This window comes from Eubalaena glacialis, chromosome 12 (assembly GCF_028564815.1).
Source record: "Eubalaena glacialis isolate mEubGla1 chromosome 12, mEubGla1.1.hap2.+ XY, whole genome shotgun sequence".
In the NCBI taxonomy this organism is placed as follows: Eukaryota; Metazoa; Chordata; class Mammalia; order Artiodactyla; family Balaenidae; genus Eubalaena; species Eubalaena glacialis.
Window position 1 is genome coordinate 49354354 of NC_083727.1, and position 23887 is coordinate 49378240.

The window sequence follows — 23887 nt, forward strand, 5'->3', positions numbered from 1 at the left end:
CTGCCCACCAGAGCAACAGTCAGCTCTACCCACCACCAGTCCCTCCCATCAAGCCTCTTAGATAGCCTCATCCACCAGAGGGCAGACAGCAGAAGCAAGAAGAACTACAATCCTGCAGCCTATGGAACAAAAACCACATTCACAGAAAGATAGACAAGATGAAAAGGCAGAGGGCTATATACCAGATGAAGGAACAAGATAAAACCCCAGAAAAACAACTAAATGAAATGGAGATAGGCAACTTTCCAGAAAAAGAATTCAGAATAATAATACTGAAGATGATCCAGGACCTCGGAAAAAGAATGGAGGCAAAGATCAAGAAGATGGAAGCAATGTTTAACAAAGATCTAGAAGAATTAAAGAACAAACAAACAGAGATGAACAATACAATAATTGAAATGAAAACTACACTAGAAGGAATCAATAGCAGAATAACTGAGGAAGAAGAACAGATAAGTGACCTGGAAAACAGAATGGTGGAATTCACTGCTGTGGAACAGACTAAAGAAAATAGAATGAAAAGAAATGAAGACAGCCTAAGACCTATGGAACAACATTAAATGCAACAACATTCGCATTATAGGGGTCCCAGAAGGAGAAGAGAGAGAAGGAACCAGAGAAAATATCTGAAGAGATTACAGTCGAAAACTTCCCTCACATGGGAAAGGAAATAGCCACCCAAGTCCAGGAAGCGCAGAGAGTCCCATACAGGATAAACCCAAGGAGAAACATGCCGAGGCACATAGTAATCAAATTGGCAAAAATTAAAGACAAAGAAAAATTACTGAAAGCAGCAAGGGAAAAACGACAAATAACATACAAGGGAACTCCCAGAAGGTTAACAGCTGATTTCTCAGCAGAAACTCTACAAGCCAGAAGGGAGGCATGACATATTTAAAGTGATGAAAGGGAAGAACCTACAACCAAGATTACTCTACCCAGCAAGGATCTCATTCAGATTCGATGGAGAAATCAAAAGCTTTACAGACAAGCAAAAGCTAAGAGAATTCAGCACCACCAAACCAGCTCTACAACAAATGCTAAAGGAACTTCTCTAGGTGGGAAACACAAGAGAAGAAAAGGACCTACAGAAACAAACCCAAAACAATTAAGAAAATGGTCATAGGAACATACATATCGATAATTACCTTAAACGTGAATGGATTAAATGCTCCAACCAAAAGACACAAGCTTGCTGAATGGATACAAAAACAAGACCCATATATATGCTGTCTACAAGAGACCCACTTCACACCTAGGGACACATACAGACTGAAAGTGAGGGGATGGAAAAAGATATTCCATGCAAATGGAAATTAAAAGAAAGCTGGAGTAGCAATACTCATATCAGATAAAACAGACTTTAAAATAAAGAATGTTACAAGAGACAAGGAAGGACACTACATAATGATCAAGGGATCAATCCAAGAAGAAGATATACAATTATAAATATATATGCACCCAACATAGGAGCACCTCAATACATAAGGCAACTGCTAACAGCTATAAAAGAGGAAATCAACAGTAACACAATAATAGTGGGGGATTTTTACACCTCACTTACACCAATGGACAGATCATCCAAAATGAAAATAAATAAGGAAACACAAGCTTTAAATGACACAATAGACCAGATAGATTTAATTGATATTTATAGGACATTCCATCCAAAAAGAGCAGATTACACTTTCTTTTCAAGTGCACACAGAACATTCTCCAGGATAGATTACATCTTGGGTCAAAAATCAAGCCTCAGTAAATTTAAGAAAATTGAAATCATATCAAGCACCTTTTCTGACCACAACACTATGAGATTAGAAATGCATTAAAGGGAAAAAAATGTAAAAAACACAAACACATGGAAGCTAAACAATACGTTACTAAATAACCAACATATCACTAAAGAAATCAAAGGGTAAATCAAAAAATACCTAGAGACAAATGACAATGAAAACACAATGATCCAAAACCTATGGGATGCAGCAAAAGCAGTTCTAAGAGGGAAGTTTATGGCTATACAAGCCTCCCTCAAGAAACATGAAACATCTCAAGTAAACAATCTAACCTTACACCTAAAGGAACTAGAGAAAGAAGAACAAACAAAACCCAAAGTTAGCAGAAGGAAAGAAATCATAAAGATCAGAGCAGAAATAAATGAAATAGAAACAAAGAAAACAATAGCAAAGATCAATAAAACTAAAAGTTGTTTCTTTGAGAAGATAAACAAAATTGATAAGCCATTAGCCAGACTCATCAAGAAAAAGAGGGAGAGGACTCAAATCAATAAAATTAGAAATGAAAAAGGAGAAGTTACAACAGACACCACAGAAATACAAAGCATCCTAAGAGACTACTACCAGCAACTCTATGCCAATAAAATGGACAACCTGGAAGAAATGGACAAATTCTTTGAAAGATATAACCTTCCAAGACTGAACCAGGAAGAAATAGAAAATATGAACAGACCAATCACAAGTAATGAAATTGAAACTGTGATTAAAAATCTTCCAGCAAACAAAAGTCCAGGACCAGATGGCTTCACAGGTGAATTCTATCAAACATTTAGAGAAGAGCTAACATCCATCCTTCTCAAACTCTTCCAAAAAACTGCAGATGAAGGAACACTCCCAAACTCATTCTATGAGGCCACCAGCACCCTGATACCAAAACCAGACAAAGATACTACAGAAAAAGAAAATTACAGACCAATATCACTAATGAATATAGATGCAAAAATTCTCAACAAAATACTAGCAAACAGAATCCAACAACACATTAAAGGGATCATACACCACGATCAAGTGGGATTTATCCCAGGGATGCAAGGATTCTTCAATATATGCAAATCAATCAATGTGATACACCATATTAACAAATTGAAGAATAAAAACCATATGATCATCTCAATAGATGCAGAAAAAGCTTTTGACAAAATTCAACACCCATTTATGATAAAAACTCTCCAGAAAGTGGGCATAGAGGGAACCTACCACAACATAATAAAGGCCATATACGACAAACCCACAGCAAACATCATTCTCAACGGTGAAAAACTGAAAGCATTTCCTCTAAGATCAAGAACAAGACAAGGATGTCCCCTCTCACCACTATTATTCAACATAGTTTTGGAAGTCCTAGCCACGGCAATCAGAGAAGAAAAAGAAATAAAAGGAATACAAATTGGAAAAGAAGAAGTAAAACAGTCACTGTTTGCAGATAACATGATACTATACATAGAGAATCCTAAAAATGCCACCAGAAAACTACTAGAGCTAATCAATGAATTTGGTAAAGTTGCAGGATACAAAATTAATGCACAGAAATCTCTTGCATTCCTATACACTAATGATGAAAAATCTGAAAGCGAAATTATGGAAACACTCCCATTTACCATTGCAACAAAAAGAATAAAATACCTAGGAATAAACCCACCTAGGGAGACAAAAGACCTGTATGCAGAAAACTAGAAGACACTGATGAAAGAAATTAAAGATGATACCAACAGATGGAGAGACATACCATGCTCCTGGATTGGAAGAATCAACATTGTGAAAATGACTATACTACCCAAAGCAATCTACAGATTCAATGCAGTCCCTATCAAATTACCAATGGCATTTTTTTACAGAACTAGAACAAATCATCTTAAAATTTGTATGGAGACACAAAAGTCCCCAAATACCCAAAGCAGTCTTGAGGGAAAAAAACGGAGCTGGAGGAATCAGACTCCCTGACTTCAGACTATACTACAAAGCTACAGTAAGCAAGACAATATGGTACTGGCACAAAAACAGAAACATAGAAACATAGAAAATCAATGGAACGAGATAGAAAACCCAGAGATAAACCCACACACCTATGGTCAACTAATCTATGGTAAAGGAGGCAAGGATATACAATGGAAAAAAGACAGTCTCTTTAATAAGTGGTGCTGGGAAAACTGGACAGCTACATGTAAAAGAATGAAATTAGAACACTCCCGAACACCATACACAAAAATAAACTCAAAATGGATTCGAGACCTAAATGTAAGACCGGACACTATATAACTCTTGGAGGAAAACATAGGAAGAACACTCTTTGACATAAATCACTGCAAGATCTTTTTTGATCCACCTCCTAGAGTAATGGAAATAAAAACAAAAATAAACAAATGGGACCTAATGAAACTTCAAAGCTTTTGCACAGCAAAGGAAACCATAAACAAGACGAAAAGACAACCCTCAGAATGGGAGAAAATATTTGCAAACGAATCAACAGACAAAGGATTAATCTCCAAAATATATAAACAGCTCATGCAGCTCAATATTAAAGAAACAAACAACCCAATCCAAAAATGGGCAGAAGACCTAAATAGACATTTCTCTAAAGAAGACATACAGATGGCCAAGAAGCACATGAAAAGCTGCTCAACATCACTAATTAGTAGAGAAATGCAAATCAAAACTACAATGAGGTATCACCTCACACCAGTTAGAATGGGCGTCATCAGAAAATCTACAAACAACAAATGCTGGAGAGGGTGTGGAGAAAAGGGACCCCTCCTGCACTGTTGGTGGGAATTTAAATTGACACAGCCACTATGGAGAACAGTATGGAGGTTCCTTAAAAAACTAAAAATAGAATTACCATATGATCCAGCAATCCCACTACTGGGCATATACCCAGAGAAAACCATAATTCAAAAAGACACATGCACCCCAATGTTCATTGCAGCACTATTTACAACGGCCAGGTCATGGAAGCAACCTAAATGCCCATTGACAGACAAATGGATAAAGAAGTTGTGGTACATATATACAATGTAATATTACTCAGCCATAAAAAGGAACGAAACTGAGTCATTTGTTGAGACGTGGATGGATTTAGAGACTGTCATACAGAGTGAAGTAAGTCAGGAAGAGAAAAACAAATATCGTATATTAACGCATGTATGTGGAACCTAGAAAAATGGTACAGATGAACCGGTTTGCAGGGCAGAAGTTGAGACACAGATGTAGAGAACAAACATACGGACACCAAGGAGGGAAAACCACAGTGGGGTGGGGATGGTGGTGTGCTGAATTGGGCGATTGGGATTGACATGTATACACTGATGTGTATAAAACTGATGACTAATAAGAACCTGCAGTATAAAACAAACAAACAAAAAAAAACAACTAATATTAAACTTTCTTTGGGTTATTTGTATGGAAATATGTTAATATAAATGTTTCAGACATCACATGAAATTTCTAAAAATCTTATATGTTCTAGTATAATGTTATAAGTCATAATTCTTGTTATTACTTTAAAATGTATATCTCAGAAATAACTAAATTTCCTTGTCAATTGCATTATTATGAACTTTCATCAAATCTTTAACCGTGGTCATTTTTAAGTCTTTTGTCATTTACAGAGAGTTCTAGGTGTACTCTGATGCTTTTGCAAAAATGTTCCTATAAAAGGGTTTCATCTTCAAGGAATTCATGGAAAAGACTCTGACAAGTACAGGTTTCTGGTAACTGACTATACTGCTGAACTGAATGAATTAAGCATTTTCAGAATTCTAATGGAAAACTGATGAATTCATAAAAGTGCTAACAAAAGATCAAGATGAAAAAAAATTGATTACATGGGACTGAGTGAACTGATGAGGATGATTATAATTTTTGTGACTTTCTGTTTGAATAAAAAAAAAAAATCCCACAAAGACTCAGAGGCAAAAAATATACAAATCAATTTTCAATGCAAAGTAAAGGAGCTGTTACAGTAGAGGATTACTGGACTGAATGTCAATATTATGACATAGTATGAGTGTGTTTCGTGTTTGGCAATTGCAATCATTGTTGCTTTTGTTGTGGTCATCCATTTTAAAAAAAAAAAAGAAAAGAAAAGCTAAAACAAAACAAATGAAATTCCCAAAAGTAGCAAAGAACTTGACATTCCCAAAAAGTGGACCTTGCTACCCTAAGTGTGGTCTATCCAAGGGCCAAGAGCACCTAGGAGCTTGTTAGAAATGTAGACTCTCAGTCCTACCCCAGTCCAACTGTATTAGAATCTGTATTTTAACAAGCAATTCTAATGCACATTAAAGTATGAGAAGCACTAGTCTAGTTCTCTACCCTTCCACATTGAGCAAGTAACCCTCTCTCAGCAAATTTGAAAAAAACACTACATACAACTGCATGTAAATCTACAGTAATCTTCATAAAAATTTCAATTAAAAAAAAACATTTCTGGGACTTTCCTGGTGGTCCAATGGGAAAGACTCTGCGCTCCCAATGAAGGCGGCCAGGTTCAATCCCTAATCAGGGAACTAGATCCCACATGCATGCCACAACTAAAGAACCTGCACGCTGCAACAAAGGTTCCACGTGCCACAACTAAGAGCCGGCGTGGCCAAAATAAATAAATAAATTTTTTTTTAAAAAAAGAACATTTCTAACAAACTTTGAATCATACAGGAAGCTTTTCTGTATCCCCTCCCTATCACCTCTACCTCCACAGCATCTCCATAGTATAAGAAAACATCAATATCTGTGGGTTCACATATACAAACACACACAAACATTTACAACACTGAACAAAACAAGGGCACTTAACAAACACAAATACAGGGCATCCCAGAAGAATATATCTACTTCCACTAAGAATTTTAAGCTCTATTTTAGTAATAACTTTTTAAGCGGCAGGATTGAAAATGGTACATTGCTATGGCAAAACAAAAGTTCTGGTTATGGGAAAGCTATCCTGACTATTCAGTAAATCTACCTGAAACAAAATCATTTTACATGTAATCTGGGTCTCACACATTTTTCAGGAATGTGTTGCTACACTGTTTTTGTTTTTAATAAACTACAATTCTTCAAACTAAAAACCAGTCCACCAAATGTAGTATCAGTATAATCTGGACACAAAATTCAAGTTGTTTCTGATACCTTATCTGGTAGAAGGAAACTTTTTTTTTACCCCTTTACCCTTGACTTAGGAAATTAAGTTGATTAGAAATGTAAGAACTTTCTAGGTGTTTAGGATTATGATTACTGATATTTGTCCCTTATATTTTTAGGTACTTCCCTAATCTTCTATCACGACCTTTCTTTATACCTTCATTACTTGTATAATAAAAACTGATTTTTAAAAAAGATTTTTCGGGCTTCCCTGGTGGCGCAGTGGTTGAGAGTCTGCCTGCCAATGCAGGGGACACAGGTTCGAGCCCTGGTCTGGGAGGATCCCACATGCCGCGGAGCAACTGGGCCCGTGAGCCACAACTACTGAGCCTGCACGTCTGGAGCTTGTGCTCCGCCACAGGAGAGGCCGCAGCAGTGAGAGGCCCACGCACCGCGATGAGGAGTGGCCCCCACTTGCCGCAACTAGAGGAAGCCCTCGCACAGAAACGAAGACCCAACACAGCCAAAAATAAATAAATAAATAAATTTTTGAAAGATTTTTCTTTAAAAAATAATAGTAATTGAAAAATGCTCTCAAAGTGTTCTTGGACTTTACTATGAAAATACAATTAAACTGAAACTTACCTATTTCCCTCATATTATGCTGCATTTGAACGGGTTTTAAAAAGCACAGTGGTAAAGGACACAAAATAAAATCTCAAGAAAAAAAAGCCTAACTCCGAGTTAGGTTTATTGGCCTGGTCTATGGGGCACTTTCCATCCCCTCACTAGTACATTCAGTGGGCTGTATCTATAATCACTTTCAATGACTGCTGAAGGTCTTTCTTCCCCCCAGCTCAAACTTTCTAGCTCTCTTGAGTTCTGCAGGTACCTGAGTATAGCAGACACACTCCAGGGTGACCCCCAATAATCAGATACATCTCTATACTAGCTTCTCCCCTTGAGTTTGGGCAGATCTGCGACTTCCTTCTAGCCAACAGAATATGGCAAAGGTGACAGGATGTCACTCCTGTGATTACACTATATTATAAAAGACACCAGCTTAGCCGGCTCTGGTAAGAGATTCTCCCACTGGCTTTGAAGAAACAAGCTGCCATACTTCTGAGAGGATCTAAGAGAGGGCCACACAGCAAGGATCTGTGGGAGGTTCTAACAATCGAGAATGGTGCCTGCTGACAGCCAGCAAAAAACGGAGACCTCAGTCCACCACAGCAAGGAACTGAATACTGTCAAAAACCACACAGCCCTGGAAGGGAAGCCCAAGCTCCACAAAGAAGCACAACTCTTCCAACAGCCTGACTGCAGCCCTGTGAAACCGTGAGCAGAGAACACAGTGACACCGTGCCCAAACTCCTGACTCAAGGAAACTATAAGGTTAAAGAAACAAAAACTCTGCTGTTTTAAGCTGTTAAATTTGTGGTAATTTGTTACTCAGCAATAGAAAATTTCGGTATTGGTTACCTGTGTATCAGCAGACACTTACTTAACTAAGAACTGATTATTAGGATGAATGCTAATTCCTGAATTGTACTAAGTCTTATCCTTCCAATATGGAAATACATTATCAAACTTTAACAATGCCTATAATCTCATCTGGCCATTCACATTTTGGTTTGTGGAATTCTAATGCATTTTTCATGGATTTCCAAATTTTCTGCCATGTTCTTATTACCTTCTTTCCCTGAGTTGCCTTTTTACCCTTTAAATGTAGATGCTGCAAGTAGAATCCCTATTCTAGCAAGCCGTGCAGATGCCAAATAGTTGCTACTGCCTAAATTCCAACAACCTGAGAAGAAGCAGTAAATGGAGCAGAGATAATCTCCAAGTTGTAGCTAAGAGAAAAATACAGTATAAAAAGAGCAAGAAGAATAGGCTTTTCACTGCTAATTTCTTCACCAGCCCTCTCCAAAACTGTCAGATTGTTAATATGAACCAATAATGGACAGTGGCCAAGAAAGGTAGTTTTCCACTTAAGAAAAAACGAAGGCAAATTTATAGAAATTAGATAAAAAGTAGACATACTGCAACCAAGTAGAAATTAGGTATTATTCAGCATAAAATGTGCTAAAAAGAAGTGAATAAAATCTGTCATCAATGCCAGTCATTTATCAAAGGATAGCCCATTTGCCATACTCATGATCCCTGACTCTCAGGCTCCCAAGCCACTTTCTAATCATTACTTTGGTTTCCCAGGTATTTCAAACTCAGCAAAGAGGAAGCCCAGAGGGCTTCAAGTATTGTATCCAGAGTATTGTATCCACTTGTATCCAGAGGATACAAGTGGAGGGGGATACAAGTATTCCAATCATTGGAAAAGACTGTGTCTCATTGTAAATTAAACTAGCTAGCAACCTAATTTACAGCACAGTACAACATGATTACCAACCAGACTCAATGAGGGGCAATTCCTGGAACAGCAAGGCTCATTCCCAGACTGTGTCACTGAGCTAGGCAAAGGACCTCAAGAGACCCTGTCCACAGCCCTACTACTAACATAGTAACCCTGAAACAGCTTTAAAAATCGGAACAAGGCATCTCCAAATCCTGTTTGAACATAATTAGAGAAAATAAGCATATAAAAATAACTTCTTTTTAAATGTCTGTAAAAATAGTATAATCTCCATAATTGAATGAATTACTATAGTCACTGAAACTAAGACACTGACTGTAAAATGCAACACTACTTTATAGAAGTATATGGGAAAAAACTGTCAATTAAGTTTTGCCACAATGTTAAATGATCATTGATTTCAACACATATTCTGATTTCACAGATGTTAAAAATGTGAAAAAGGTGCATCTCAGAATCGATGAAATACGGTACTAAAAATGTATTCGTCAGACAATTATTCAAATAAAGTATTAAACACTGAGTCTTAAATTGACACTATTCATAGTCAGTAGCACATTCTTAAAGCTATCAATTTTTTTCACTTCTCATTTGAAATGAAGAATGGGGTGGCACTTATATTCATTTCTAGCAGCTATCTTACACAAACTTTAAAAATTATGGATTCCCAGTTTGAAAGTCATCGCATTTTCATTAGAGAATCACAGATCGGAGATGAGATAAACGAGACCTACGTAAGTTAAATGACTGAGTATAGGGCCAGAAGACTAGTAAGCAGCAGTGGAGGCCTGAAGCCAGGTCTGTGCCTGTTCTGTGTTCTCTTCATAGAAATCAGAAATCATATGAGTAATTAGCATTTTCTGGTCCAACACTACAGACAGAGTGAAACAATTAATAAAAATCTCTGTCCATTTTCAAAGATGCTCTTTTATGAAATGATTCTCCTCAACTTCCCTGGCAGAATACTGACGACGGATAACTTGTTCAGCTAACCAATTCAACTACTAAACAGTTTCATTCTATCTGAATGGCACCCAACTTCTCAAAAACAAATGCCTTCTCTGCACACTCTGAGGCCATAAAATATTGCCTAATCAGCCACATGCCACCAAACGCGAGCCTCACAACAGGATCCAGCTGTATGAGATCATTGGTTCTTTATGAAAGGCTCTGGGAATGACAAAACATTTCAAAACCTTTTAGCATTTGTTATACTCGGACCTAGAAATTTTGACCCCCAAAGCTTGCTGAAATCTGTTATGCTTTGCTCTGACTGGCCTCTTTAGAACTGGTGATTATTCAGGGAAGTCAGTAAATAATCCCTCTTCTCTAGGCCTTAGTCCCTTTTGTCCTGGTTTCTTGCAAGGTGATTCACAGGGGACTTGCCCATATTAACTGGAGAGGACTCGAACATTAACGCATTTGAGTGGGATTGGTTGGAGACGTCAGCTGTGGGCTCCATCAAAATATATCTAGATGTCTCTATTACAGAATTCCTCATTGTATCATTCATTTCGATCACTTCAAAGTCCATTTCATTCCATTTTTCTGCATCTTCTTCTTCATTCTCTTCCTCATAGTCATTTAGCCCAGAGCTAGAGAGCAAAGCTTTCTGGTCCTCACTTTTACTGTGTTCTTTTTGCTGACGACTGATAGGCAAGGTGGCTAATTTATACAGCACAGGAAATAAAACAGCAGTGGCTACTGATGACCCCAAACAGGTGTACAAAACTACAGGCAAATCAGGGTATTTTCCTTGAAGAATTCCAATTACTGCAGGAATAGCCATTTCTCCCAGGGCAGCACCGACTACAAAAAATGCTGCAGCTTTCCCATGGATGGTCGTGTACTGCTCAATCCAAGACACACCACTGGGAAATATGGTTGCCATTGAGGCACCATACACTGAAGTTGCTATCCAGAGACAAACTCGGCTCTTGTCGAAAAGCACCAGAAATAAAGATGAAGCCAGGCTGCCAATGTTGCTCAACACAATCATGGTTCCAGGTTGTAAACATGTAGCAAAAAAGATTGCCATACCCCTGCAGGCTGCAAAGGTCCCCCAGAAGATGGAGTTCAACCCAGCCGCTTCACTTTCTTTCATGCCAGCATGGCTGGTTGCAAAGGAGAAAACGTAAGAGCCATATGTTACCTCGGCTCCAACATAAAAAAAGAAGAACAGAAAAAGGAGACAAAGAAGGGCATTGTGATATTTAGCTCTTCGAAACCTCTGAGCAGATGCTTTTGCTTTTTCCTGCCTTGAGCTTTTCTTTACAAACAGAGCAAAAAAAAAGAGAGAAACTACAAAAATATAAGCACCGATAACAGCATAAGCCCACAGTAAATTCATATCATCAGGTATTCCAAGTAGAGATTCTGAGTCAGCTTCAGATGACTGGTTGAAGGCAGAATGGTTAAAGTCAGCCTCTGTGTGGTTTTCAGCAGACACCATCCTGCCCAATGCCAATTTAGCCAGCAGGGGAGCCAAAAAGGCACCCAAGGCAAAACTGAAGTGTAAGGCCTGCATATGGGGGGCTCCTTTGTCCCCCCAAATAGCCAAGATTAGGACGTTACCACCTACCAATGAAAGATGGGGAGAATGATTTAATCATAGTAACTTAGTAAAAAAAAAAGTTCAAAATAGATGAGTCTATTTTACATGGCACAAGGATTATAATATTCTAAGTTATCAACTGTTGCAACTAAGTCAATTCTATGATTAAGAAACTCTAACCCACCAATACCACCAGCGACCTCTAAGCACTGAACATCACACACTCACAAATAGGATTCTACAAGCTAATAAACCACTAGAGCCAAGTACATTAGCCCAAGGCTTTTTATAATACAGTTCTAATACCAGGGATAGGAGGGGTGGGGGTAGGGAAGGATATTTATATAGTTATTTATTTTTAAACATTTTAAATATATATTATCATCAGATAGTGGCCAAATTACCAAATTTTTCTGTACCTGCAATCGGTAGCCACTTGAAGAAAATTATTTATGTATATGGCAGATGCAAAACACATGTTCAGGAACCTGAACATTACAGGATTCTGCTGTGCCCATTGCAGGAAACAAGGAACACGGACACCTTTTAACACCCTCAGTTACACTGTCTATGTATATACATGGTGAAAGGCAAGAAGTCTCAAGTCTTGTGTAACAATAAATAAACATACAATTCCATACAATTCCATCCTGTAATTTCACAACCTAATTAAGCCCAAAGTAAAAAAATATTTCCCCAACCTATCAAATAACAGGGGAGCAAGGAAGAGGGGGAGAACGTTGGTTTTAGGGGTGAACAAATGTCACATATGTTATTTAGTAGGTTTTAAAAGATATGAAGATACATGGAGAGGACCTCCTGCAGGAGGGCAGGATCTTCTGAGAGAATAGGAAAAGAAGGGAAATAATACACAGCACAGGTTTCTCTTAGTTCAAAAGGCAGAGTGCATTTTAAATTGGAGAGCTGCTTCTATGTTTCCTCGGCCAAACAGTGGTTCCAAACTTGGTTTGTTCTATTAACCCATCAATTCCTGCCATATTACAATGATAAAGTTCTATCCCGAAATGAAAACCTGCTCACCTGCACTGTAATTACCCACCTGGGGGCCCCTCCCCTGTTTGGATACTGTAAATCAACAATCTCTCAAAGAACAAAATTCTCTGAATTCACTCTGTGGTTGGCTGCTCAAAAATGGGCACCCTACTTGGCAAGAAGAGTAGTTGCTGGAAAGGTGGTTCTGACCTGGAGACCCCATGACCAACTCAGTAGGTCAGTGTCATTTTAGGGGACACTGCAAGTGACAATTTAATGTCATATGCTCTACTTTTTCTAGTAGAAAGTCCCTACTCCCAGAGTTGACAATGAAGGGCTCACTGACCTGTATCCAGAATGCCAACTGAAACACCAAAGATGGACATGACGACAATCAGTAACACTGCAGTCTTACAAAATGGAACAAGATAAAGACCAATTGTGGTAGCGAACATTGACACCCCTGAGAAGAAAAGTAAAAGTCAGCTATAAAAAACACTATTTATGGGAAAGGGTTATGGATCAAGTCAACATCATAAAAACTCCCAAAAATGTAAAACAGGTCAAATTAAAATTGAGTAATAATGAGTAGATGAGAGGTTCAGCTTCTACTAACAGTTATTTCATTTAAAAGCTTTTATCATCTTTATGGACTATAAAATATAAGTTATTCTAATACAAATACATTTCTAGTACTGCTAATAATCAAACCATACATTATACCACAAGGCAAAGTTTTATAGCAAAACAGAGCTCAAAAATTATTCATTTAAATGTTTCATATTTAACAACCTAAAGAGATGTTTAGATATGAGGTAAAAAATAAAAAAGATAAAAATTAAATGCAATTACTATAGTAGTTCATAGTAGAAATGTATTAAACAAATTTGGGGAATAGGGAGGGAAATATAAGAAGTATATTCTTTCAACACACTATGGAAATCAGAGAGATTATTTACTCATTCATCAACAATGGTAAATTATCTCCTTACGTCCAAAGCAGTTTTATCACATTAATCTACATTTTCTTTAAACATTTAATCAATTTATCCAAAAAAAGAGTAAGTTAAAAGCTTTGCCATCTATTTTGAGAGTGAGGTAGAGAGGCCTGGGGTAATCATTAACATGGGGCAGCTGGGACAAAAATTGAGCCTTCATCATTTCACCCACCATCCCCTCCCACCTCATTCTCAGTCCAGGGTCTAATCTGGGGAGGTTCAAGGAGTTTATTCTGATCTATGGCCCCAGGAGATCTGCCCTAAACCCTGACAATCAGAGCTCTTTGGACAACTAGTATGTTATCCAGCGGTGGTGCCTAAACTACAATGAAGGTCGGGAAGGCTAAGGATCGCTAACACACTCTAGGGCTAATCTAAATTTCCAGAGGGGTTTAGACCGGATTCCCAGTAACTGCCAAGATGAAAGCAGGCACCAGGGAAACCTGACTTCCACTGAGGATACCTAAACACTACCCTTAAGTTGTCAACCATTCTGCAAGCCAGTATGTTTCATATTTAAAAACAAACTGTAAATTCCTCGAAAGTCACAAAGAAGCGAAAATTGTTGTTTACTTACCCAAAAGAAGAAAATGATTCATATTGTCAAAAAGAACTCCACCAATCACAGAGCCACCCAAATATCCAAAGGCACGGCCCACAAAAATCAGAGAAAGACTGCTGATATTGCGGTTCACATTTGTTGCCAAATCTTGAAACGTGGGTCCCAGTACAGCGACACTCATTCCCTAAAATTTAAAAAGACAGAAGTTTTCATTTACAATCATTAAAATACTGTCTATCTAGGTGGTAGCTTTTTTTCAGTATTAAAAAGGGAGGAGGGGATTTCAATGTAATGTAGGAGATTAAGCCCCACAGTTAAGACAAATTCATAATGAAAATACTAGTACTAGTAGAGCTATAGACTCCTATTTCTAGTGTGTCAAGTCCTAGTGTTTTTCTAGTTTTGACAACTCTCGATTTTTACAAAATTCTTTAATTCTTTTGGCTCTTTGCTGCAATTCTGTTTCCTTTTTGAACAATACCAGAAAAAAACTACAGTATTTGTATTAACAGTAAAATGTAACATTAAAAAATTTGTGAAATAGTTTTGAATAGTCTGAAATATACTGCACGCACAAATAACACCAGAATTTTGATGTTGAAAATTTAAGTTAGCAAACCATCAAAATATTATCCCCATTTTTTGATGTTGTTAAAACAGCAATATTTCTGGATGTACATGGGGTCCTTCCTCTGAATTACACATATAAAACATGCAAGAGATAAACAATTTGAATGTTTCTAAATCTACATTTTTCTTCAAAGAGAACCAAAGCCTCAGGAGTACCATCTGTAAGGCTTTCTTAGAGAATATTACATACGCGTGCATGCAATGACTTTAAAAATAAAATTTTACTCAAAGACATGTAACTTTAGCAAAAATTAGGGGCTGCAGTTGGCTTTCACAGGAAATTCGTTGGACACACAAAAAATGTTTCCAATCGGTCTACATTTCAAGAATAAGTGATTCTAACTGCACGAATTAAACGCTTGGGTGTAGCCCCTCTCCAGGCCTGAGCAGTCCCCAGCTACGGGCAGGCTTGGGCACAGGCGCAGAGTAAGTGCCTAGTACAGGAAGGCAAGGCTGCGCCCCAGCTGTAACCAAATTAGTTCCCTCCTGCAAAGCACTTAAAAGGACCTGGCACATCATCTGCAATGACTTTTCTTCAAATACAAATACTCTAAGAATCAAGCGTGGCTCAAAGGAAGAGACACTAAGTGGTCAGAAGTGACTCTGCTCAGAGGACTCACCCTCCCAACTCCCCAGGATCCCAATATTTAAGACAAGTGACCACAGGGCGGCCAAAGGGGTTGGCAAAAGGCCAAACTAGCCTTGCAGTTTGTTCTTAGAAAAACATTGAAGGACCTGAAATTTTGTTTTACATTAAGATTGTAGGCAGAATAAGAGACATTATTCCTGGCTCAACCACTTAACCAGCTGTGTGGTACGAAAAAGTCACTTTCCCTCTCTGGGTCTATTTCCCCACCTGCAAAAACAAGGGGTGAATTTGGTCAGACGAGGAAGAGGAAAACCCAGTAGAGCAACTTTGTGCAATAATTTGGGGGTTGGGTGAACGCAGGAGGCGGGGAGGGGGGGTGCGGGGGCGGCTATAGACCTGGCAGCCCCTCTTGCATCCCCCCGACCCCACGGAGGAGAGGTAGAAAGGTTTGCTGGAGCTGGAAAATATTTTACGAAAATCGGTTTCACACTTGACAATAACCCTCTAAGATTATAATTGTGCCCATTTTTCAGATTATGAAACTGAGGCTCCGGCAGATTAAGGAGCCCAAGGACACCCAGTCTGCAAGCGGCGGAAACGAGACAGGAGCTCGGAAGGCCGCGTTCTCTGCAGGACTTCTGCTCACGCCTCGGCCTGGGAGGGTTCCAGCCCCGGCTCTCACCAGCCCCAGGAAGGCGGCACACAGGAGGACGGTGATGAACCAGCGCAGCATCCTCCCAGCCCGGCCGCTCCGCCGGGAGCCCGCCACCGCCTCCGGCTCATTCTCCGCTGGGGCCTCGGCCAGGAAGAGCCGCTGCCCGGCAGCCAGGGCCCCGGCCCCACAGGGTTCCAGTTCCAGCTCCAGCTTGGAGGCTCGCGAGCAGCGGTCTTGCTGCCGTCCGGCTTCTCAGCGGAGCCTCGAGAACTCCGAGCCCTGCCACGGCCCCGCGCCTCCAGAGCCGGCGGTCTCAGCTGGCGCCACCTCCCCGGGGGAGGCCCTAGTCCGGGCCGAGGAGTAGAACTTCGGAACGCGCCGGGTGTCGCCGGCAACAGACGCGCGCCCTCGCACACGCAGGGCGCCTGCCCGGGTCACGTGACGGAACTATGGCCTCTAGCCAACCGCGGCCTTGCCTCAAACCGGAAGTTTATAGGGTTGCCCAGGAGACTGGACGCCGCGCTCGGGCCTCAGCATCACACTTAGCTGAGCCCACAGAGGCTCTGCGGACGGGCGCCGCGCGGCGGAGCGAGCTGAAGCCGCAGCCTGGGACCCGACGAATCAGGAGGGAAGATGCAGCCAAGCCGTCAGGAGGAAGTGCTGGCCAAGAAATACAAGGTATGGCTTCGCTCCCTCTCCCCGGGTCTCCTGGGGGGTAAAGGGAACCCCAAGGTCTGTCCCTTATACAACTTTCTAAAATTCCTGCCCTAGTTCCTTTAAGTTCTGTAGTCTATTGATCTGCCGTTCATCTGTTACTCCACAGCATTTGTTGAACTACATATGTAAGCTTTCACGTGTATGATCTCAATTGATCCTCATAACAACACTCTAAATTCCGTGTTATCCTGATTTTAAGATAGGAGGATTGAGTCATAGAAAGTAGCAACTTGCCCAAAGTCAGTCAGCGGATCAGTGGACACAATAGCTCAAGAAATCTGGAGCCAAAACAGCGGTTTCAAGCACACTCTCACCCCCAGTCCCTTCAAATAATTCCATTGTTGTAAGGAAGTGGAGCAGGGCTTTGATTTGCAGAATGCCTGAATAAGGTTATGCCAGTGGGGGCTTCCCTGGTGGCACGGTGGTTAGGAATTCATCTGCCAGTTCAGGGGACACTGGTTCGAGCCCTGGGCCGGGAAGATCCCACATGCTGCGGAGCAACTAAGCCCGTGCGCCACAACTACTGAGCCTGTGCTCTAGAGCCCGTGAGCCACAACTACCGAACCCACGTGCTGCAGCTACTGAAGCCGGCGCGCCTAGAGCCCGTGCTCCGCAACAAGAGAAGCCACCGCGATGAGAAGCCCGCGCACCGCAAGGAAGAGTTGCCCCTGCTCGCGGCAACTAGAGAAAGCCCGCACGCAGCAACAAAGACCCAACAAAGTTATGCCAGTGGATGAAGGAAAGGCCTTGTTTTGTGTATCCTACTCTAGCTTTTTGTTTCCTTTTGCTCTTTGACCAAACAGACCACAGCCTCAAAATGTGTAAATATTTTTCTTTCTCGTTTATCTGAAATGTTCTTTTCCGCCTGATTACTCTCCAGCTCACCCACTTAGGCTCCCAGATTATACACACCTGAGTCTCATCATCATTTATTTCCCTTGCAACCCATCTCTCCAGCCCCATCCGTTTGGTCATTAATCACTTCCCAGTTTACCCCAGAAAGTACAGGTGTTATGATTTAAGAGAACCTGTTTTAGTTTTTCAGAGTCAGGGAATGTCTCTTTGAGAAAAGTGTAATGTGATTGAAACAAAAGGCATATACATATGTTAAAGAGAATAGAATATGATATGTGAGAAGTAAGTTAGGTCCAAATTGTTAAGGGCAAATAATTCTTCTGCCTCCATCTCTTTCTCCTCTCCTTCTGGGACTCTGATGACTTGTATGTTAGACCTTTTTATATTATTGCAGAGATCCTTGATGCTCATATGTTCTCTTTTTTTTTCTAGTTGTTTTTTCCCCCCTCTGCTCTTCAGTTTAGATAATCTCTGTTGATGTCTCTGTCTTCAAGTGCACTGCCTCGTTCCTCATCTCCATTCTGCTGTATCCACTGAATTTGTTTATTTCAGTTATTGTACTTTTCAGTTCAAAATTTCCACCTGGTTCTTTTTCATCGTTTCTTTTTCTCTGCTGAAGATGCCTTTCTTTACATCTATCTTTACATCCTGGAGCATGTAATAGCTGCTTTAAATTCTAGGAAAATGCCAACATCTGTGTTATCTCAGGGTTTGTGTTTGTTGCTTGTCATTTCCCTTGGGATTTGGTCACATTTTCCTGTTTCTTTGTATGACAGGTAATTTTCTATTGTACCCTGGACATTGTGACAGTTACATTACGCAGACTCTGGGTCCTGTTAAAATCCTCCTCTGGAGAATGTTTGTTTAAGCAGGCAATCAACCTGATTGAGTTCAGGCTGCAAGTTTCGTATTGCCTTCTGTGGATGATGGTTCCAATCTCAGTTCAGTTATCAAAGCCTGTGCTGTGCTGCTCTGGGCCAGTCCTGAACATGCACCACTCAGGTGTTCATCTGAGACTTGGGCAATGGTTTAACGCTCAAATCAGTTGTCAAAGCCGTTGCTGTGCTGCTTCGGGTGTCTGTCACACACAGGGGCAAACCCAAGGGGCTTGCGTGGTTCATACACAAAATTTTAGTGATCACCTTCTCTAGCTCTCCCCTACCCACCTCCCCACTCACTTTCCAACCCAGAGCGTCTCCATTTCTCAGTTCCTTGAACAAGGAAGATGGGGTTTCTATCAGAGTTTTAGCTACCCAGGCCAGGCAACTCATTGCCTTGAAGGGTTTTTTTCTAAGTTTTGATTCCCTTCCTTTGTTGCCTTTTCAGAGTCCTCAGGTACTTGCTCTTTGTATTTCATCATGAGTTGTTAGTTGTCATCAGTGGGAGAGGGGCTGGAGTAGGCTTACGATGACAACACCGAACCAGAACTATCCCTACCTATCTTTGAAGAGTCAGCTGAGGTGTTACTTCCTCTAGGAAGCCTCTTCTGACCCTCCTCTCAGTCTCGGGACTGTTTTAGTTTCCCTCCTTTGTGCATAATTCTAATAGGCCACCAGCTACTCCATATAGAATTTTCCTATTTATGTGTCAGCTTCCCTTTTATACCAAGAGTGCCTGAAGGAAGGTACTGTGTCTTATTTATCCTCGAGCATAGTGCCTGGCACACAGTCTGTCTTCAGTAAATGTTTGTTGAATGTAGTAGACTTTTTCTGAACAACCTAACCAAAAATCTGAATTCCTATGTAGCTATGCTACTCCTAAATGTTCTCACACATTCTAGCTTGTGTTATAGTTATTTCAACACTTCTCTTTAGTTCCCTAGGAGATTGTAAACTCAATGAGATGGAAACTATGGATCTCATGTCTCTATCTCCCCTGTGGCATTGTATTATATACTTAAAATATTACATAATTGAATTGAGGTTCAGTTAACTAATTTTAAAGTTAAATGTTTTAATTCACCCTGATTAAACATCAAAAAAATTTTTTCTCTTGATGGAAAGATCTACTTTCTGATTCTCCCCACTTCACTCCTGAAAGCAGCAGGATACTTTTTCCACTTGCCTCCAGAGGTCACTCACCACCTTTTTTTAAAAAGGGGTGATTAAAATAGGGCATTGCTTCATGCAGCTTTCTCTTTAGACCATTTTTGAGAATAAATATTTTTGTGTGAGACAATTCAAGAGAAATAAAAATGTTGATGGGCCATTCTTTAAATAATATAATTTTATTGATTCCCTTGAAAAAATGGATATTTTACAATATACATGACAATTTATCTTTGAAGAAAATATCTGGGTCTTAGTGGCTAATATGGTACTACCTTGGCATATTTGTGAAATGGCAACAGGGAGGCAGGTTTTTCATCTTTCAACTTAAAATTTTACTTTGGACGAGAATGAGAAGTTAGATGGATTATGTTTAGGGACTGCATATCACTGTTAGGACCTATTTAATCTTTCTTCTCTGGAGGGACCATCCTTTTTACTTATCAATAAATGTCTCATTAGTGCTTAAAGTGAAAAACTAGGTGTCATCATAACTATTTCTATCAGTATACTAAACGATCATTCTTTAACCTCATGACTAAAAGCCCAGTCTATTAAAACCAACTCTCACAAAGATTTAATTTCAGTAAGATAACTTTCATGTTTGTGCTGTGTATTCTGAAAAGTGAGAAATAATATTGAAAGTATCTAACATTGGTGTCTGTTTGATGGAATTAACTTTTTATCTTATTAAAAATAAAAAATTACTGGTTTTTCATTAAATTTCCTTTTAAAAATATAAACTTAAAATTTCCTTTAACTGGATTCATTGTAACATTTAGGGCTGCAGGACTCTTTGAATCTACCATCACAATGATCTCCTAGGCTGTATTGGTCAGATAAAATCTTTGCTGTACTGTACCATTATTAGCCAAAATCAATATATCAAGAGAATAGAAACAAAGCAACCAAAAGTGAGAGCATGGCTACTGTAGACTCTGCACAGAAATATAGAATAACATTTCTTAAGGTACTAAGGGCTTCAGAAGCAATTAGGGTCATCTGCATCAAAAAAGAAAGCCACTTTAGGGCTTTAGGTGCTTTGTAAGGGATATGATCTCCATCTGTACAAAGAAGAGGCCACTTATCCGGAGCTGTACACTGCTCTGCCCTGGAACAAAGGAAAAACTGGAAATTACAGATGGCTTTTAGCATTCTTGTTTAATCACTGCCATCTGATACCACACTTGATACTACCTGCTTGGAAAAAGTCCAAAACCTTTGCAGAAATCCCCACAATGACAAGGACTGTTGTGTTGCTAAACTAGGAACAAATACCAGTAACAGTATTTCTTTTTAAGTTTCGAGCAAACTATATAAAAATCCCACCTGTTCATTTATTTAGTCATTAAATAGCTATTAAACACCTAGCATGTGCCAGGCATTGTTCTAACAATGGCATTGTTCTAAGGCTCTGTGAGTGACGTTTGAACAGAACCCTAACTGAAATGAGGGAACCGAAGTGCAGGAAGAGCAGTCCAGAGAGAACAACAGGTGCAAGTATCCATTGACAGGAGTGAGCTTGGTGTGTTGGAGAAATAAGAAAGGCTGAGATCAAGCAGTGTTGCTGACTGTGTATGCCTTGTGTTAAGGACTTTCTGGATATGTTAGAATAATACACTAGAGGGAGGCTGGTTGGAGAGTAGAGAGAACAGAGATCTAATTAGGAGGTTATTTGATTAGGTCAGATTTGTGTAGGTGGTGAGAGTGGTCAGATTTGGGAACTATATTGAAGATAAAAATAATAGTATTTGCCAATGAACTGGGTGTATGAGAGGAGGAATATAAAAAATGACTTCAGGGACTTCCCTGGCGGTCCAGTGGTTAGGACTCCCCGCTTCCACTGCAGGGGGCACGGGTTCGATCCCTGGTCGGGGAACTAAGATCCCACATGCCACGTGGTGCGGCCAAAAAATTTTAAAAAAAAAGAAAATCAAGGATTTTGACCTATGTCAAAGAAACCCAGAGCTGGACAGTAGTTAAGGCTATAAAAACAGATTTTACTCAGGAACTATTATAATAAAGGAAAAGAGACCTCAGTATAGAACTGGGCTCAATTCCAAATACAACAAGGAAAAGTGGGGATTTATAGCCAAGGATCCTGGTTGAGGGCGCGGGGAAAGATCAGTGGATAGAAAATTATTAAGAGGGAACAGAGTAAGGGGGGTTCTGGCTAAACCAGCCTAGCAGGAGTCTTGCTGAGGGCAGGCCAGGCTGATCCGGCATCACCAGGGGGATGGTAGGGATGAGCCTCCCAATCAGATATCAGAGTGCTCAGCTATCGGGGGCGGGGGGCGGGGGGGGGGGGGCGGGGGGCGGGGGGGGCGGGCTCTGGCTAAACCGCTGTAGCAGGATTCTTGCTGAAGCTGGGTGATGCAAATGGTAGTCCACAAGTTGAGGCCTTGTTGGGAAAAGGATTCAGGAGAGACTGTTGTCTAAGCAACTGGTAAATAGTGCTCCTATTTATTCAGGTGGAAAAGATTGTGGAAGGAGCATGAGCGCTGCTGGGAAATGGAAGAAAATCAAGAATTCAGGTTGAATGTGTTAAGATTATGATATTTATTAGATAATTAAATGAAGGCATCAAGTGGGCAGCTGGATATTCAGTTCAGTGGAAGGATCAGAACAGTAGATATAAACTGGGTGTTATCAGCGTGTAGATGGTATTTAATACTGTGTAACGGGGTGAGATCACCTAAATTGTGAGTATAGACAGAAGAGGGCCAGGGAGTAAGCCCTGAGGGCATCCCGCATGTAAAGGTAGGAAAGATGAGGAATATCCTGCAAAGGAGACTAAAATAAGAAGGAAATCAAGAATGTGTGGTTTTAGAGGCCAAGTCAACAAAATTCAAGAAGGCGTGTGATCAACTGTAATCTGTGGAGAATACACTGGATTTTTAGAATCACACACATGTTCTTAAATAATTATGTAACTTTCCTCAGCCTCACTTTCCAAGTAGGTAAATCTGGAAAACCAAACTGAGGACTCTATCTTTTGAATTTAGGAAGCTATTACAGGTTTTTGAGTAGTAAAGAGTATCCAGATGAAAGCAGAGGATTAAGAACATTAGCAGGCAGTATTGGCCAGTTGAATTGGAGCGGGAAAAAACTAGAGAATGGGAAATGATTTTAGTAGTTTTATTACGTAGTTCAGCAAAGAGATAATTGTCTTTGTGCCAGAGTGGTTTGGTGAGAATGGAAGGGTGGGTATGGAGGCAATAATTCCCATGACCTTTCTTTTTTGTCTGTTTTCTTCTGTATGTACATGTTCCATGGCAGTACCAGAATTTCTATATAAGAGGGCATAAGATTGCAAGCTGGTTGGAATGTGGGGAGAATTAGGGGACTTGTATTCAAGATAAATCATTTTTACTTCGATTGTAGCTTTATTTAGAGTGGCTGAGCGTAAGGAACTAATGGAGATTTTGAGTAAGCCAAACCACTCCCCTATCCCACCACAAGCCACCCCTGAGTAAAGGCTCAAACGATGTGAAGAATATGGCCAAAAGAACTTAGATCTAGCTTTCAGGCCACTTCAAAGAGAGAAATTATGTACAGCAGAAAATGTTCACCCAACCCAGCTCTTTATGAGGAGGCTGGGCAAGGGTCAGCTCAGTTGTCCATTAGCTTGAGACAGAAATGATTCTTACCTCTTGTCTCAGTGGTGGCTAGACCTATTGGGAGTTCAGTGAAGGGGAGCTGAAGTAGTCAAAATCCATGAGAATGGGTCAGACTGAGTCATTAAGCAAAGGGGCCTGGTGAAGAATAGGAGCTGAAATAATGAGCTAAAATAAAGGGGTTGAGAAGCCACAAGAATGAGTTAAGGCAAGGACATGGACCTAGCATGCCAAAATGGCGTGTTCATCAAGCCAAACTTATATCTGGTTTATGTAATGTCAGTTACCACAAATAGTTTATTATATTACTATGTTTCTTGACAATTAGGGAACATTAACTGTATAATCAAAAGAATTACTCAATAATGGTTTATTGGATCTCCCTGATTAGGTTTTCAAATGATTCCTGGCTTCTTTGATGATAAT

General features: G+C 40.0%; 1 protein-coding gene across 1 annotated transcript; it reads right to left on the reverse strand.

Moving 5' to 3' along the window:
• Positions 1-10539: 10539 nt before the first annotated feature.
• MFSD4B (major facilitator superfamily domain containing 4B) lies at positions 10540-16329 on the reverse strand. The gene is made up of 4 exons (XM_061207644.1): positions 16252-16329; positions 14366-14534; positions 13137-13253; positions 10540-11820 (listed from the first exon to the last, which is right to left on the reverse strand). The coding sequence occupies exons 1-4, from the start codon at positions 16300-16302 to the stop codon at positions 10580-10582; spliced, it is 1578 nt and encodes a 525-aa protein (XP_061063627.1). The 5' UTR covers positions 16303-16329; the 3' UTR covers positions 10540-10579.
• Positions 16330-23887: the final 7558 nt, after the last annotated feature.

Coding starts and splice junctions, on each gene's coding strand:
- MFSD4B (XM_061207644.1), bottom strand. CDS start 16,302: ATGCTGCGCTGGTTCATCACCGTCCTCCTGTGTGCCGCCTTCCTGGGG. Junction 13,254..14,365: donor GAATCATTTTCTTCTTTTGG/GTAAGTAAACAA, acceptor TTTTCTTCTCAG/GGGTGTCAATGTTCGCTACC. Junction 11,821..13,136: donor AGTTGGCATTCTGGATACAG/GTCAGTGAGCCC, acceptor TTTCATTGGTAG/GTGGTAACGTCCTAATCTTG.